The sequence below is a fragment of the Lutra lutra genome, chromosome 6 (assembly GCF_902655055.1).
Source record: "Lutra lutra chromosome 6, mLutLut1.2, whole genome shotgun sequence".
Taxonomy (NCBI): Eukaryota; Metazoa; Chordata; class Mammalia; order Carnivora; family Mustelidae; genus Lutra; species Lutra lutra.
The window spans coordinates 138,141,747-138,159,551 of NC_062283.1; the positions used below are offsets into that span (position 1 = coordinate 138,141,747).

At 40.8% G+C, this 17,805-nt stretch overlaps 1 protein-coding gene across 5 annotated transcripts in view; it reads left to right on the forward strand.

Moving 5' to 3' along the window:
- The window catches only part of PLEKHG1 (pleckstrin homology and RhoGEF domain containing G1), a 218,103-nt gene that overhangs the window by 164,054 nt on the left and 36,244 nt on the right, over positions 1-17,805 (forward strand). For all 5 annotated transcript variants that reach the window (XM_047733188.1, XM_047733185.1, XM_047733184.1 and 2 more), the window contains 2 exons: positions 10,343-10,412; positions 17,731-17,777. In XM_047733188.1, the coding sequence (XP_047589144.1) occupies positions 10,343-10,412; positions 17,731-17,777 (117 nt within the window). The remainder of the gene's footprint in view (positions 1-10,342; positions 10,413-17,730; positions 17,778-17,805) is intronic.

Genomic DNA, 17,805 nt, shown 5'->3' on the forward strand with positions numbered 1-17,805 from the left:
TCTCCTAATTTAAAGATAGGTAAGAATGACATAGCCCCCTAGGTCAACAGGAAGGGAAGTTGGCGGTAGAACCCATTCTGCTAAAGTCGGAAGATTGAGAAGACCTTTGTATTCCTGAATTGGTTCTCTGTTCTTTTCTCTTTGATGTTCTCTGAACAAGGAAGTCAGACCTGTAAGCCTGAGTCAGAGTGAACAAGTACCCGGATGACAATGTGTTAGTGATCCGTGTGGTACCACGATGGGCATGCGGTGAACACCACGTAACCATGCCTGTCCCTTTTGGTGATCATACTTGTCTATCCCTGGCACATGCATGAGCTCCTGTAACCCTCTTAACAGCTTTGGGAGGCAGATAGAACGCATATTGTGTGCACATCTTTTAGGTGAATCAGGAGTGCAGTATGGAAAGTCCTTCACTCAAGGACGTAGAACTAGACTTCCAATTTATAGCCTATTTTGAATACGTGGTTTTGTCACATTTCTATTGGTATTCTGCTTATTGTATTTCATTATTACTTTCTTTTTTTAAATTTTATTCATTTATTTGAGAGAGAGAGAGGGAGAGCATAGCAGGGAGGATGGGGCAGAGGGAGAGGAAGAAATAGACTCCCCGCTGAGCAGGGAAGCCTGAAATGGGGCTCAGTACCCAGGACCCTGGGATCATGACCTGAGCCGAAGGCAGATACTTAATTGATTGAGCCACCTAGGTCCTAACAAGCAGATACTCTTGAAAATAACAACGACGGACACTGAGTGGCTCAGTCGGTTAAGTGTCTGTCTTCAGCTCAGGTCATGATCCCAGGGTCCTGGGAGCGAACCCCACGGCAAGCTTCCCCGCTCAGCAGAAAGTCTGCTTCTCCCTCTGCCCCTCACCCTTCTCACACTCTCTCTCATTCACTCTCTCTCAAATAAATACATAAAACCTTAAAAAAAAAAAAAGCAGAATAATTCTATTAAAAAACAGCATCTACTTGTTTAACTTTTACGGCTGAGTTGTCTATACTATTGTGTCCCTATTTGTTTTTATTTCCTTTCCTGTAGATCTGGAGTCTGCATTTAGAGCTCAAATATCTTTGCTGTTACACTTGGTTAAGTAAGAAGTATTGATGTGACTTTTTTTTTTTAAGATTTTATTTATTTGTCAGAGAGAGAGGGAGAGAGAGCGAGCACAGGCAGACAGAATGGCAGGCAGAGGCAGGGGGAGAGGCAGGCTCCCCGCCGAGCAAGGAGCCCAATGCGGGACTCGATCCCAGGACTCTGGGATCATGACCTGAGCCGAAGGCAGCTGCTTAACCAACTGAGCCACCCAGGCGTCCCTTGATGTGACTTTTTATGTTAATGCCTCTTATGAATCTTTTATTATATACCCTACATCAGTTGATTTCAAAGGTCTGACTCTGGCCAATCTATGGTTGGGGCTTGAACTAATTTTCAAGTTTCTGTTATTAGTTCAGATCCAGGTTTTTCTTTTTTTTCTTTTTTTTTTTTTTAATTTTTTTTTTTTAAGATTTATTTATTTATTTATTTATTTGACAGAGAGAGATCACAAGTAGACGGAGAGGCAGGCAGAGAGAGAGAGAGGGAAGCAGGCTTCTTGCTGAGCAGAGAGCCTGATGTGGGACTCCATCCCAGGACCCTGAGATCATGACCTGAGCTGAAGGCAGCGGCTTAACCCACTGAGCCACCCAGGCGCCCCAGATCCAGGTTTTTCAACATAATATAATATTATCGTGACCAACTAAGCAAGATTTAAATCTCTAAAATAATAAAGAGGGGCAAAAGAAAATGGTTTTATGCTAGCCCAAAAACCTCTGCTGACTGGATTTTATTTTCAGGGTATATTTTATATTTCCAAAATACAGAAAAGTGGCATGATAAATACCCATGAACCCTATCCCCTCTCTATCAAAGCCTTTTCTTATGTCATATTTACTTTAGAAATTCTTTAAAGCCTAAAGACATTACAAATACTGTTGAAGCCCCTTATGTATCCCTCCCAGTTGCGTCTCACTCTGTGGAGAGTGGCACAGCAATGTGCTGGTCGACCAGTTCTCCGGCATTAGGACAAGAGAGGGGGAATCTGGGATTTATATTGTTTGCTGATTTCTGTGGTGAAAACATCCCATCACAGCAGATTGCAAGCTATTAGCAAGACATCACTGAACATGGAATTAGAAAGAGGTACACAGAATTGGCTCAGGCAAGTCGGTATAATCCAGTTCAGTATACCATTAGGACTGGAACTACTACTATCCAAGACCCGGTGTTTCACTCCCAAGTATGATTCTGTTGTCATGACTATATATGTAAGCATTTATTTAAAATATATAATGTGCTTTCACTTTATTTCAAATATGACATGAAGTGTGACAACCTTTCACAAAATTTTTTTCTCTCAACATTGTTTTTGAGATTTATACTTCTCCCTTGTTTAACTGTGATGTAATATTCCGTTAGGGCATACATTATTTCACATTTTGCCAGTGACAATTAAGACTGAGAATCTTTTCTTATTTGTTGGCCACTTAGATTTTTGTATGTGTGAATTGTGAATTTCTGCCTTCTATTCCCCGCCCGTTTTTCTGTCAGGATGTTTCTTTTCCTTATTGCTGTGTAGGCATTCTTGAGGAATTTTGGCTAGTGATCTTTGTGAATTATTTGACTTGCAAATCATCTCCTACTATATGAGGATTGTCTTTTCACTTTCAATGTGAAAATGTTTCTTTGAAAAGTAGTCATATAATTTATAAGCTTGACCACACTAAATAAATGTGCATTTTATAATCTGTGGATTTTGTGTTGCACCTAAAAAATTATCTTATGGGACACCTCGGTGGCTCAGTTGGTGAACCCGTCTGCCTTCAGCTCAGGTCATGATTCCAGGATCCTGGGGTCAGGCTCCCTGCTCAGCAGGGAGTCTGCTTCTCCCTCTCCCACTCACCTTGCTTATGCTCTCTCTCACGCTCTCTCTTAAATAAATATAATGTTTAAAAAAATTATCTTGTACTCTCTGTTCATAAATATACTGTATTATTTTTCTAAAATCTTAAAATTTTGCCTTGTCTTTAACCTTACTACAGTTGTTGGAGAGATGGTATATGGTAGGAAATCCAAATTTTTGTTTTCTTATGTCTAGCCAATAGCCCCATCACCGCGGATTGGAAAGTACATCCTTTCTGTGCGGATTTGTCCCTCCACATTCCTCCCATGTGAAGTTTGCATGTATGTATGGGTCTGTTTCTGAGCTCCGCATTCTGTTTCATTACTGTTTGTCCATCTCTGCCCGTATCACATTGTCTTCACTGTTAAGCCCACATTACTCTTCAACTTTGGCTTAGCTTGCTTTTCTTGACTCTTTGCATGGTCAAGTGATTTATTTTTTATTTTTTTTTTTTTTGGTCAAGTTCCCTGAAAAACTCTTTTAGGATATTTATTGGAACTACATTTAATATAGATTAATTTGGGCAGAATTGACATCTTTACAGTATTGAGTCATCCCATCCATAAAAATATTTCTCTTCAATCACACCTTTTTAAAATGTCCTGTAATAGTGTTTTAGAATTTCTCCATCACATTCATACACACAACTTTTAAGAACTTATTCCTTATGATGTTGACTAGAATATTTGTTCTATTTTGAAATTGGCTATCATTGTCCTCTAGTAATGCTGTTGATTGTTATATGTTGATAATGTTTCCAACTTTCTGAGTTTTTCCATGAGGTCTAAAGGTGGTTTATAGATGCTTTCAGGTTTTCTGTGTAAACACTAGTATCTGAAAATGAAATTTTTGTGTCTTCCTTTATAGTTCTTCTACCCATTATGTTTTTTCGTATCTTATTCTTTGTGTAAGTCTTCTCATACAGTGTTGATTCAATGTTGGTATCCTTATCGTCTTTCTGACATTAGCAGGAATGCTTTAACTCTCTTAACAATAATTATGATTGTTCTGGGATTTACATAACACTTTTTCCTATTTTCCTAGTATATTGTGAATGAATGTTAAATTTCATTGAATACTTAATCTGCCTTCAAGAAAATTAGTGTATGATTTTTCTCTTTCTATTCATAATATGTTAAATTATATTAATAGATATCCTATTTGAATCATACATTCATTACTGAAATAAACCCTACCTGGTCATGATATTTTATATATTTGCACCCTGATAAGTTTGATTCGTTCATAATTTTTTAAGAAATTTTTCATGTGTGTTCATAAATGACTGTAATCGATAACTTCTTTCCTCATACTATCTTTGTTTAATTTTGGTATATGACTAGATTTATATTATTATTTCTCAAAATCTTCCAACATAAAACATTTTGGAATGCAGTTGATGCTTCATTTTTGTTTTCCTTTTTGTAGCCAAATCTCCCTTTCCTCTGGTCATCCCTGCGATAGCCTAGAAATTTAAGTCTCAGGATTGGTGTCTGGAAGAAATCTCTAAATGGTCAGGAAGCTAGGTCAGTGAAAAGAAACCACTTTCCCCTTTGAATGGGCCCCTAAAATCCCAAAACTTTTGTTTGTTTCATTTCCAATTAAAGAAGAAAATACCAACTGTTTTATATACTCCTCCTCCTCTTGAAATAGAGAAGAGTTACCTAAACTATAATTTGAATCTTTCTTTGAATATTGAGGAAAGAGAGACCACTCCTTTTTCTTTTTTTTTAAGATTTTATTTATTTGACAGAGATCACAAGTAGGCAGAAAGGCAGGCAGAGAAGGAGGGGAGAAGCAGACTCCCTGCTGAGCAGAGAGCCTGATTCGGGTCTCGATCCCAGGACCCTGAGACCATGACCCAAGCCAAGGGCAGAGGCTTAACCCACTGAGCCACCCAGGTGCCCCATGAGACTACTCCTTATATTGAATTTCTATTTTAAAATTACTAGAAAATTAAAATCATCTAAGCTCTCTTCCTTCTTCAGAAGATGAGAGTAAAATCTCCCCTTTCCCTTTAACTCTTTCCCTTTATTCTGTAGATGTCAAGTCACTGCTTATAAAACACGCCGCTAAGTCTAGTCTTCGTCTAAAAAGAAAAATTATTTGGGCCATCCTTTTTTCCTTCCCTGAAGTGTAATTTAGAAAGCGAATCATGGGGTACATAGAACATGAAGGCAGTAGAAGGTGGGGGAAGTTATCTTTTCTTTTAGTGCATTTTGCCACCACCAAAATCTCTTTAACTTCTGCACAATGGTAGAAATGTTTTTACCCGCAGGCTCTTTTCAAGTGGACTTTCAAGGCCAGTGTTAATGTAGCTGCAAAATTCGCAGAACATTTGGTGCTGTTAACCTCATTCCATTTTCTGTTCCCACGCGCACATGTGTCTGTGTGGTTGCAACAGGTTAAAATGCCAGCTGACCTAGTTAGGTAGGTGGGGAAAGAAAGTGGTGCTCAGAGTCTGTTGTAGACCAGAAGCGGAGAAGCCCCATTCTTGACTCTTAACCCCTGTGAGTCAGTAGAATCTTCAAGGTCAAACTACAGTTTCTGCCTTCAAGTTCACATCACTGGTCAGAGAAAATTTTACATGTAATATGTTCTGTAAAAGAGAACAGTGTTTCCTCTAATGGCACACCCAAACAAGTAAGAAATGTAAGTAAGTAAGAAACATTTCCTTCTTTCTCATAGTCCTACTCAAAAAGGAAGAAATATTTGGAACTCAGGGAAAAGGGAGAATACCCAAAACCCAAAGGTGGGGCAATTCTAATCTCAGCTGTGAGTACAAAACACAATCTAGGAATCACTCCCTTCTGCCAGTGTACAGGAACAGTTGTTGATTAGACCCACGGAAGCCATGAGAAACCTGGTCCCCACCGTTAGGCTGTAACTCTAGAAGGATGGTCCTGGTCTTTCTGGAGTATCTTCAGGGGCTGATATATCCCATTCCATGGCCACATCTGTGCTCCCCTCGTACAGGGCATATTATTTTGTAGTTAGTCTTCTTCCTGTATCTCCCATACTCCCATTTTCACCAAACTCCAGCCACAGTGACTTCCTTTCTGTACCCTCACACAAGTGAGCCCAGAATGAACTTGATATGCTCAACTGATCTCTTAAACGAGTTTCTCCTTCAGCCCTCCCCCACTCCAATATCACCTCCTTCCAGAGCCTCTCAAGACTGTTCCAGTGCTCTTCCAGCCCCACCCAGCCTTTGCATTGTGTCACATAGCATACTGTCATATCGTGTTGCTTTGTTTCATTTTTCAGTAAAACCAGTATTTTATTATTTTCCACATAAACGTTTCTCATTAGGTGATAATGTGTTATGGTATGCGAGGTTCTATTGTAATTTCATTTAGGTTTTTCTGTTTTGATCAAAATGGTGCTTTCAAATTTTATTGTATTATGTGAGAAAGCTTAACACTCAAATTAAAAATCAGATGATCACATCAAAAAATGGGCAGAAGACATGAACAGACACTTCTCCAATGAAGACATACAAATGGCTATCAGACACATGAAAAAAAAAAATGTTCATCATCACTAGCCATCAGGGAAATTCAAATTAAAACCACATTGAGATACCACCTTACACCAGTTAGAATGGCAAAAATTAGCAAGATAGGAAACAACGTGTGTTGGAGAGAATGTGGAGAAAGGGGAATCCTCTTACACTGTTGGTGGGAATGCAAGTTGGTACAGCCACTTTGGAGAAGAGTGTGGAGATTCCTTAAGAAATTAAAAATAGAGGGGTGCCTGGGTGGCTCAGAGGGTTAAATGAAGCTTCTGCCTTCAGCTCAGGTCATAATCCCAGGGTCCTGGGATGGAGCCCCACATCAGGCTCTCTGCTCAGCAGGGAGCCTGCTTCCCTCTCTGCCTGCTCGTGATCTCTGTCCGTCAAATAAATAAAATCTTTTAAGAAAGAAAGAAAGAAAGAAAAAGAAAGAAATTAAAAATAGAGCTTCCCTATGACCCTGCAATTGCACTACTGGGTATTTACCCCAAAGATACAGATGTAGTGAAAAGAAGGGCCATCTGTACCCCAATGTTTATAGCAGCAATGGCCACAGTCGCCAAACTGTGGAAAGAACCAAGATGCCCTTCAACGGATGAATGGATAAGTAAGATGTGGTCCATATACACTACAGAGTATTATGCCTCCTTCAGAAAGGATGAATACCCAACTTTTGTAGCAACATGGACGGGACTGGAAGAGATTATGCTGAGTGAAATAAGTCAAGCAGAGAGAGTCAATTATCATATGGTTTCATTTATTTGTGGAGCATAACAAATAGCATGGAGGACATGGGGAGATGGAGAGGAGAAGGGAGTGGAGGGAAATTGGAGGGGGAGATGAACCATGAGAGACTATGGACTCTGAAAAACAACCTGAGGGTTTTGAAGGGGTGGGGGGTGGGAGGTTGGGGGAGCCAGGTGGTGGGTACTACGGAGGGCACGGATTGCATGGAGCACTGGGTGTGGTACATAAACAATGAGTTCTGTTACACTGAAAAGAAATTTAAAAAAAAATCAGATAGTAGAAAGGAAAACATTTAAAAGAGGGGACAGAAAATAAAACTGAAGTCTCCCAGAAAATGAACAATAAACAAGATAGAAAATAGGAGAGGAAGAATAAGAAAGAGTATCACGTGAGGAGATCTAAAAATGTGAATGATAGGAACTTCAAAGAGAGAAGAGAAAATGGGGAAAGAAAATATCAAAGACCTAATTTAGGTAGAGGTTCCTTAGCTTTTTGATCCAAGGATCTGTACATACTTCAAAATTACTAAGGACCCAAAAAGCTTTTTTTTATTTATGGTGTATGATGTTTTGTTTGCCATGATAGAAATTAATACTGAAATTATACATATGATAGAAATTAAAACTGAAAAATCATTAAGACTTCAATTTATTCAATTTTAATGAAGCCACACATTTTTAGAAAAATAATTTTACCACTTTTTTTCCCCTAACATTTGTGTATTTATTGGAATTGGTTTACGTTTTTGCAAATTTCTTTATTGTCCGACTTAGTAGAAAATCACTGGATTCCTAAGTGAGCTTCTACTTTTCATCTCTTTCCTCATCCTGAGTTAATGTCACCTCTGGAAAAATCGTCTGTACGCTCATGAAAGAATGAAAGTAAAAAAGCCAACATTGCCTAGGAATCCTTATGAAAATTGTGACTGTACAGACTCCTGAAGGGGTCTCAGGAATCCAGGGACAACTTGGAGAAGTGATGCTTGGAAACATTTCCCAAATAGTCAGGTTGGCTCTGTGCCCGAGAAGATTCACCTCAAAGTCAGCCATCACAGAATTTCAGAATTATGTTAACAAAGAGACAACTCTAAGAGCTTCCAGAATAGAAAATCAGGTCACCCGAATCCCGGATCATGGATCAGAATGTTACTGGAGTTCTCAGCAGCACTGGAATTCGTAAGGCAACAGATATTTTCCCGAAGACTCCGAGAAAATTATTTCCAACCAAGAATTCTATATCCAGTGATATGACCAGCCAACTCGGAAGGGAGAACATTTTAAAACAGGAAGAAGAGTCTCAAAAAACGTATCACCTTTGACCTTGACTCAGACAACTACTAGATGTTGCCATCACCCAGAGAAGGATACATCTGAAATGGTAACTAAGAAACAGGGCATCTAACACAGGAGCCAGGAGAAGTACTTCATCTGGATGGTGTTGGGAGAACCCAGCAAGTGTGGAGAGCAGGTTAACCTGTTCAGGTGAGGGCAGGAGGACCGAGGGCTCCAGCAGGAGATGACCAAGAAAATACAACCAATGGGTGATCGGATGTTTGAACACAGGGAGGCAAAAGTTATACTTCCAGCGCAAAGTCTGAGGATAAATGAGTTATGTGTACTTAGAAAACGAAGCACCAAAAAAAAAAGGTGGGGGGGTTGATTTTAACTCCAGGGAAAGCGTGGTTGTACAAGAAAGGAAATGTAATTATGGTGTACTCCCAGGCTCAGCTGAGGATATATCTTTACAGTCTTCAGAATGTAAGCTCTGACTTTTAATCTAATCAAATTTCATACTAGAAACCGTTGAGATCAGACAAGAGGAAGTCTGGGAAATTAAGAAATAAATATCTCAAATTGAAAAATGCTGAAAATGCTATATCAGCATGTTTTGAGCCATGGATAGAAAGAGCAAGGTGTTGAGAATGCTTCTTGAGAGTGGCAGTAGAGAATGGGAAACAGAAAATAAGAGACTGCTTGTTTTTATTATTTAGCTTTACTATTTGACTTTTTTTTTTTTTAAATAGGCCCCACGCCCAGTGTGGGGCCTGAACTCATGACCCTGAGATCAGGAATTGCATGCTGTACTGACTAAGCCAGCCAGGCACCCCTATTTAACTTTTTCTTAAATATGTAATATACCTCTAATTAAAATAAACATTTAACATAATAAAATATGTATTAATATGACTTATAGAAAGTGCAATTTGGAAATGTGTTACCATTTAACTCTGTGATGCTCTTTGACCCAGGAATTCCATTCATAGAATTTTACCTAATAGGAAGTGGCTTACATTAATTATACTGTATCCACACAATGAAATAGTATGCAGTTCCGTAAAATAATGTTATTGCCATTAAAAAATAAGATAGGTTTTCATCTGAGGAAAGATCTTTCCTCCCAGCATATCTTTCCTTTAGAGCACTATCTCCATTATAATTTTATTTTGTTTATTTTGTTTATTTTTTTAAAGTAAGCTGTATGCCCAACATGGGGCTTGACCTCATGACTCTGAGATCAAGAGTCCCATGCTCTACGAACTGAGCCAGGCAGGGACTCCCTCTCTGTTTATAATTTTACATTTGTTAATGTGATCTTTCATGGAATTCCAGTGGATTCCAAGCTCCAGGCACTCAGGGACTATATCTCCTTTGGCTCACCGATGTGTTTGTTCTTATGCCTTGCCCAGCATTTGGTACCTAGACAGCTATCTGATGAATGAATAAGTAAGTGTGTATGAACAGGCATACAGACAATGCCAACCATCTAGAAGACTTAAATGGCAGGAAGGGCTTATCTGTACGTGGGAGAGTTAAAGGTCAGACCTGTGTTTAAATCCCTGGGGTACCATGATCTTGGGCAAGTCCCTAATCCAAGCCTGGGCTATAATAACAATAGGTCCTCAGTTATCCAATTAAATATGATTCCTTGTAGCAGTTGCCTCCTCCGGACCTACCTGCTCTCCCACCTCAAGAGCGTACTTTGGCTTTAACCATCGTTAAACCCTTACTTTAAAAAAAAAAAAAAAAAGATTCCTTGTAAATGTCGTATGAACCTGTAGACCTCTGAGTCACATAAAATGTTCTCAATCATCAGACTAGAATCTAATACTTTCTGGCTTTTATTTATTTTTTTTTTTTTAGTGAACTTCTACAAGATTTGGAAAACTGTGAAAATGATCCTGTGGCCATAGCAGAATGTTTTGTGTCCAAGGTAAGCAGGGTTCATTTCTCTGGGCCAACCAAGACAGATGCGGATTGCAAATTGTTTTCATTTTCAAGTTAAAATGACTGGTTTGTTCCATACTGGATGAAGTTAGCCACTAATCTCTCTCACTCTTTTTTTTTTTCCACTAGCAAGGAAAAAAAAATAGTGTTACTGTCCCCGGTAAGTTAGGAAATGCTAACTTAGTAGTTGTCTAAGAACTTGTATCATTACTAAATGGTGTTTATGCATCTTTCCTAGGAAAGAAATTTGAGCATGGTGGGGAGGAAAATCCAGAATAGAATAATGTATGAAAAATAAATATACACAGAATGCCTCAAGACGAGCTACAAAAATCTGTTAGAATCTAGGTATTTTATCTACAATATATATGGCATTAGTCTAGGCTGTATAATTATCATGGAGGAGGGAACTAGAGAGAGGCAGATCTTTAATCTTCATTTTTAAGCTCTTCTATCTTAAAAATGCATTCTCATTTTCCTACATGTTTCTTAAGCTGATTTGATGGTTTAGAAAAGTAGAAGGATCTGATTTTGAAGCTCATGAAATGGCCAACTCCAACCCTGCACGAGGATTCTGAAACATACAAAATAATCCTTTACATTGTTTTCCCACATGCTACCTTCTCTATGCAGAATCTTCCCAAGTTTCTCTTAAACCTGCACCAGCTTTTGTTTGGAAAAGGTCCTGTGGAAATTATTTTGCAGCAAAACGTCATGCGATTTCCGCAGTTGTGCTTCAAGGGCACAGAAGTATGAGCGAGGTTCATGATGGTGCTCGGAATCAACCAGGCACTAACACTCATTTAGAGCTGCAGAGTGCACTGTGAACTTGGAGATGCCCAGGACTTGTTTCAGGGTCGTTTCCTATAACCACAGAGCCATCCAGTGGTTTCAAATCCAAACATAAGGCTCCGGGTTTTATTGAAGCGTAATTCCTTAGGGGCAGATGACAGGCTCGCGCATAAAACCCTCATGACTGTGGGCAGGGGTGCGGAGGTCCCCGTGTTAACATGTGAAATGTACACGCGTGCTTCCACACACAATTCTCGTCCTATGTTGCCTGTGTCATAATTCATTCTCATAAAGGGCAGGAATTTGAAAAAGAGAAGGAAGAGGGAAGAGGGAGGAATGGGTAAAAAGATGGGCTGTGTATATCAAAGAAGATACATTAGCAGAGCCACAGCACGTAAACAACATGGGAGCGATCGGAAACGCTCCGGCTTTTACCGGTGACTGTAATCACAAGTTGATTAAAGACGGTCCAGCATAGGCTTAGCTCCGGCTTAATTATTCACATAAAAGTCTGTTTATGTGCCACGTTGCCAACTCCCAGATCTTATTTTTTCATTGTAATAGTGCCAAGTTTAATTAGAAGACTGACTTCAGCGCTCTGCACTTTCACATGGAGGCCGGGCTCTGCGAGAGGCTGTTTGGGACTGGCCCAACCTGCCTCTCACTCAGCACCCTGAAATTTAGAAGATGTTACGTTTTCTGTAGCACAACCAGCTGCTCCACTCTGAGGAGGAATGGAAAATTACTTTAATTGAGAGGCCATTAATGAAAGAGGGAAAGCTGGCGGTTGACTCCTGCTTTAATCTGAATCACTGGGGCTCACACATGGATTCATCTTTGACCTTGCTTTTGTGGCATGTGGAGGTTACAGAAATCCTTCCTGACAAAAGGAGACTATGGTCCTTCTTACCTGCTGCTTCTCAAAGCACAAGGGGCTGCAGGGGCCACTCTCGAGAGAGACAGAAGTAAAAGTTCGCCAGTGGGCAGGCCGAGCTGTCTCGCAGCGGATCCAGCTCCCATGGGTCTGCTCGGAGGGGTCCAGAAACACCTGGAACAGGTTTCCCGACTACCCTGCATAGCCTCCATGCTCATTTCTGTCTCTTATCCTGGCTCTCAGCTGGGCTGACCCTAGGCAACATTTAGGAGGGAGACAGAGTTTATATTCAGGGACCCAGCCTCTCCTGAACCTCCTCCTCCCCCCTCCCATCGGTGCCCTTCTCCCTTCAGTGCCCAGGCACACACACCCATGCACGCACACACCCTACCCACTTACTGAGATTATCCTCAAGAAAGTTCGACATTGAACATTCGTGTTGTTGGAGTGAATTCATGTCCGTGTTACTCCCCACCCAGGTGCAACTTACATACAAGCCTTTCTCATGTGTCCAGGGAAAACTTCTCAGGAATCAGAGTGTGTGTGTGTGTGTGTGTGTGTGTGTATGTGTAGGAGGGGTGTGTGTGTGAGAGAGAGAGAGTGAGACAGAGACAGCGAGACAGAGAAAGAGATGGACCCCATAGCAGAAGAAACCCTAAAACCATACAGATATCTTTACAGCAGTTACTCAGCCAGTAAACAGCTGAGCGCCCCATGTGCCCAATCGGCCCACCCTAATTACCTCTTTTATTTGGTTCCTTCATAATTTTTGCATCTCTAATTACAATTTGGCAGAGTTGAATCAGAAAGAAATACCTATTTTTATATAATTTCTTTATCATTATCTTCTTTCCCCTATTACTTCTAAAAAGGATTTGGGATAGTATATATATTGAATAAAAGGCATTTAAGGATTAACTAGGGGCTACTGATTTTTGTATAAAACCATTGTTTGGATTGTCCACAGAGCTTACAAATCTAAGCTCAAATATGCATTTGATTCTACATTAAGAACATAGAGCTGATTGAAAATAAAATCTTAAAAAAAAAGAACATAGAGCTGATTGAAAACAAAACAATTTAATATCGGAATAAGCCATGAGATCACAAAATGCACAGCAATTCAATTGTGCAGAAGTCTTGGGGCTTTATTGGGAATAGGTGTATGTAAGTCAGGTATATGATATAATTTAGATATATTTTCATTGAAACCATTTTTTTTTTAAGATTTTATTTCTTTAGAGAGAGTGTGTGCAAGCGGGAGACGGGGGAGGGAGGGCAAAGGGAAAGGGAAAGGGAGAATTCTAAGCAGGCTCCATGCCCCGGAGTGGAGCCCGACATGGGGCTCGATCCCACAATCCTAAGATCATGACCTGAGCTGAAGTTAAGAGTTGGATGCTTCACTGACTGAGCCACCCAGGCGCCCCTGAAACCATTCTTTTTAAGTTTGGCATTTCAGGTGATCCTAAAGGTCCCTAAACTTAAGGAAAGTCAATCTGAAATAAGTCAATCCCATGTTTAGTGTGGCGGGAGGTAGGCAGGGAAAAAGCTAGAGACTCAGAGTGTGTGAGCAAACCTCAAGAAAGGCTCCATCTGACTTTAATTTACTAAGGACCTTGGGCAAATCACTTTGTGGGTCTTGTCCACAGAGCCAGGGCCGGACGCTCCAGGGCCTTCAGAGCTCCACAGCTCTGTGGAGTGTGTGAGTGTGACACATGTGTGGGCCCAGGGGGACCAAGAACAACCCAAGACCCCGTATGGTGAGAGTCACAAGAAACTGGGTGCCAGTCCCCGGGGACCTAATACTTTTCCAGGAGAAACCAGAAGTCAAGATATTTTGACCTTCCAACTTTTGGAAACTGGCAACTAATTTAAATTTTCATGAAGTAGAATGTTTGACAATCTGGCAGCATATGCAGTTGGCGAGGCCGTGGGGAAACAGGCTCTCCTGTACTTGTGGAAGAACAGAATGGCACAGGCCCCTCAGAGGAGAATTTGAGTGTATCTAGATATTACATTTGAATTCATCCTGTAATTGAGCAGTCCTCTTTCCAGAAACCTGCTCTACAGGGACAGTGACTAAAATGCAAGTGTAGGTAGGGGTGCCTGGGTGGCTCAGTCAGTTAAGCGTCTGCCTTCAGCTCAGGCATGAAGCTCATGATTCTGGGGTCCTGGGATCGAGTCCCGCATCGGGCTCCCTCTGAGTCTGCTTCTCCCTCTGCCTGCCACTCCCCCTGGTTGTGCTGTCTCTCTCTCTCTGACAAATAAATAAATAAAATCATTAGAAAAAATCAACTGTAAAATTAAAAATTGATCACTGATAAAGAATGGAGGGATAGACCAGAATGGAGAGGAATAAAAGCTAGGCTTCTTTGAATATGCATTTTCTTATAGAGTTGACCCTGAAACCATGTAATTATTATTTTTCATCATTATAAAGCTAAAGTTTAAAAGGCAGTCTCCAAAAATTGAAAGCAACATGATGAGTGTATTGATACAGCCACTTTGCGGCATAATCACACAGAAGAAATCCCCGTTGATTTTAAAATAGACAATGGAGAAAACACAGCAAATGCATTTTTAACCATTGTCAGTAATGATATCAGATATGGTGGTGTTTGTATTATTATACTGAAATCGAGTGAATTGTGGGATAAAGCAAGTGAGTGTTTATGTTCACGTCATTGATCTGGATTTGGTAGGAGACAGAAAACATAGGGTAAGCATGGCGCTAATTAAAAACACTGTAGGGGCGCCTGGGTGGCTCAGTGGGTTAAGCCTCTGCCTTTGGCTCAGGTCATGGTCCCAGGGTCCTGGGATCAAGCCCCGCATCGGGCTCTCTGCTCAGCGCGGAGCCTGCTTCCTCCTCTCTCTCTGCCTGCCTCTCTGCCTACTTGTGATCTCTGTTTGTCAAATAAATAAAATCTCTAAAAAAAAAAAAAAAAGACACTGTAATCCCAAATCGAATTGCACGTTTGAACCAAGAATGTGCTTCATGTTTAAAAAAACACCATCTTCCTAACTCTGTCCACTGAAAGGGCCTAGAAACAATGATTAACCCAGTGGCGAGACCATCTCTAATACCCTGACTGTGGTCTCCAGACACTGCTTGCACCCAAAAGGAATCAGGGCCCCGTGAAGAAAGAGTGTGGGGCAGGAAATGTACAAGGTGATCTGGAACATCTTGTCATTCCAGAAAACAAGGACATTCTGGCTTCTATACATCAGGTCATGAATAGAAAGAAGAGGCTCCTGCTGGCCCAAGCGGGATCATTTCAGCATCAGTAAAGATAATTAATGAAAAATAATGGAACCCCACTAAATATGTTTATATTCATGAATCACAGTGCTTAAAAAACCCAAAGTGGTTGCTAGAGAACCAATGCGTTATCTTGAAAATGAAGGAAGGGACGCCTGGGTGGCTCAGTGGGTTAAACCTTGTCTTCAGCTCGGGTCATGATCCCAGGGTCCTGGGATCAAGCCCTGCATTGGGCTCTCTGCTCAGCAGGGAGCCTGCCTCCCCCTCTCTCTCTGCCTGCCTCTCTGCCTACTTGTGATTTCTCTTTTTGTCAAATAAATACATAAAATCTTTAAAAAAAAAAGAAAGAAAGAAAAGAAAATGAAGGAAAAGAATCGAGCCTTCATCCTGCCTTTCCCATACCAACTATACACTGTAGCGTCACAGTTAATAGAAGGAAGTTCCTTTTTTTGGAAGGATTCTGGCTAGTGAATGAGGAAGGAATAGTGGAGTCAGAGATAGTCACCATCTGGCAGCTCCCAATGAATTAATGGGTCAGGCCACAATGACCAGTGGTGGTCAACATCACAGAAAGAGAGACAGCCAGATGTTCTGGGCCTCCTGATGGAAACACAATACAGTTATGGTGTATTCTGGTCAAACTATGGAATCTGATCTATTCACACCTCCCCTGAACCACACCAGTACAGGGGAACATATGAAAGGAAACTATAGGGATAAAACCGGCAAAACAGACCACAAGAAACTCTATAGGACAAACCTTCTGGTTTCTTCAACTAAATTGCAAGGGGAAAGAGGATAAAGGAAGGAATTTGATACCAAGCGGTTGCTTTGTGGAGTTATTTGGACTCCAAACCAAATAGGCCAACTATTTAAAAAAAAGGAAAATTAAGAAGATAGGACATTTGCATAGTAACTGTTGAATATTCATATTGTAGAATTATTTAAATGTGATAATGGCATTGTGGTGATGCTTCTTTGTAAAAGTCCTTATACTGGAGATATATACTGGAGATGAGTGCAATGATCTGATGTCTAGAATTTGCGTCAGAGGGATGGGGAAACGGGAGTATGTGGGTGGAGATCATGAGTTACTGTTGAGGTCAAGTGATGGATACTTGGTGATTCCTTATATCACCCTCTCGACTTTTATATGTATACTGGAGACTCTATAATACAATATTTTAAATCCAATCCTAGTTAAGTGAACAGAAAGGATTCTAAGTAGACATTCCTTTTAAATAAGAAAAAGATTAAAGCATTAAAATTACAAAAAAAAATCACTCTCTTGGAGTCATGTGTGAACCTAGCATGAAGTAGCTTAAAAAAACAAAAAAGAGGGGCGCCTTGGTGGCTCAGTGGGTTAAGCTTAGGTCATGATCTCAGGGTCCTTGGATCGAGCCCTGTGTCGGGCTCTCTGCTCAGCAGGGAGCCTGCCTCCCCCTCTCTCTCTGCCTGCCTCTCTGCCTATTTGGGATCTCTCTCTCTGTCAAATAAAGTCTTTTTAAAAATTTTTAAAAAGTAAAAAGAGCAGAATATGAAATATCACCAATTAACCTAATGTCTCTTTTTCATACTGTAATTCTATGTTCAAGTTTATAAGAACAATGAATCCTGCTCTCAAATAATTTTCAGTTTGGTAGAAAAGAGGGGTATTCCACGGTTCAGTGAGCAGTATGTGCCAGATGAACGTGGCACGGCCCCACCTTGCAGGAACTCACCGCCTAGAGCGGGAGACACAGGTGCAGAGAAAAGGTCGCTGTCCTTTGGTAAACGCTGCCAGAGAACTGGGTGTTGTGGAAGCCTAGAGTAGGAGCAGTTGGCTCTGCCCAAGCTCCAGGGAGGCTCCTTGGAGGAAACAAAGCCTCAGTTCAATGTCAAAGGACACGTAGCAGCTATCCAGTGCAAGCGGTGGGAAAGACAGTGGGCAGAGGTAATTGTATCTACGAAATCCTGAAAGTATACAGCGGTTTTCTTGTGTTGTGCCCTGCACATACTTCCGCCATGTTCTTACCACCATAATTAAATTATCTACCTCTATTTCTCTTTCCCTTTGTAAATCCACTGGAGGACTCTAAGTACCTGAGGCAGAAACCTTACTTTCCTCCTCTTCCTTTTCACCTTCAGATTCACCTAACACAGCTGAGCAGGTGCTCAGCAAGTGTCTGTTGACCTCCAGTGAGTTCAAGTATAGGGGGATTCTAGGACGAACCAAGGTAGATAAAAAGGCATAGGTAATTGCCACGGGGGCTAAGATAGGCCTGCGTGATGAGAGAGCCCAGTTTATGGTTAGGAACAATATTTCTTTTTTATTATTTTTAAATGCCTATTGATGCCTGTGCTTTTTTGCCTCTGAAAGACTCTTTTGTGTCCTTGCAGAGTGAAGAGTTCCACATCTACACGCAGTACTGCACCAACTACCCAAGGTACACATTGGCCATAAGCAGTAGTGCC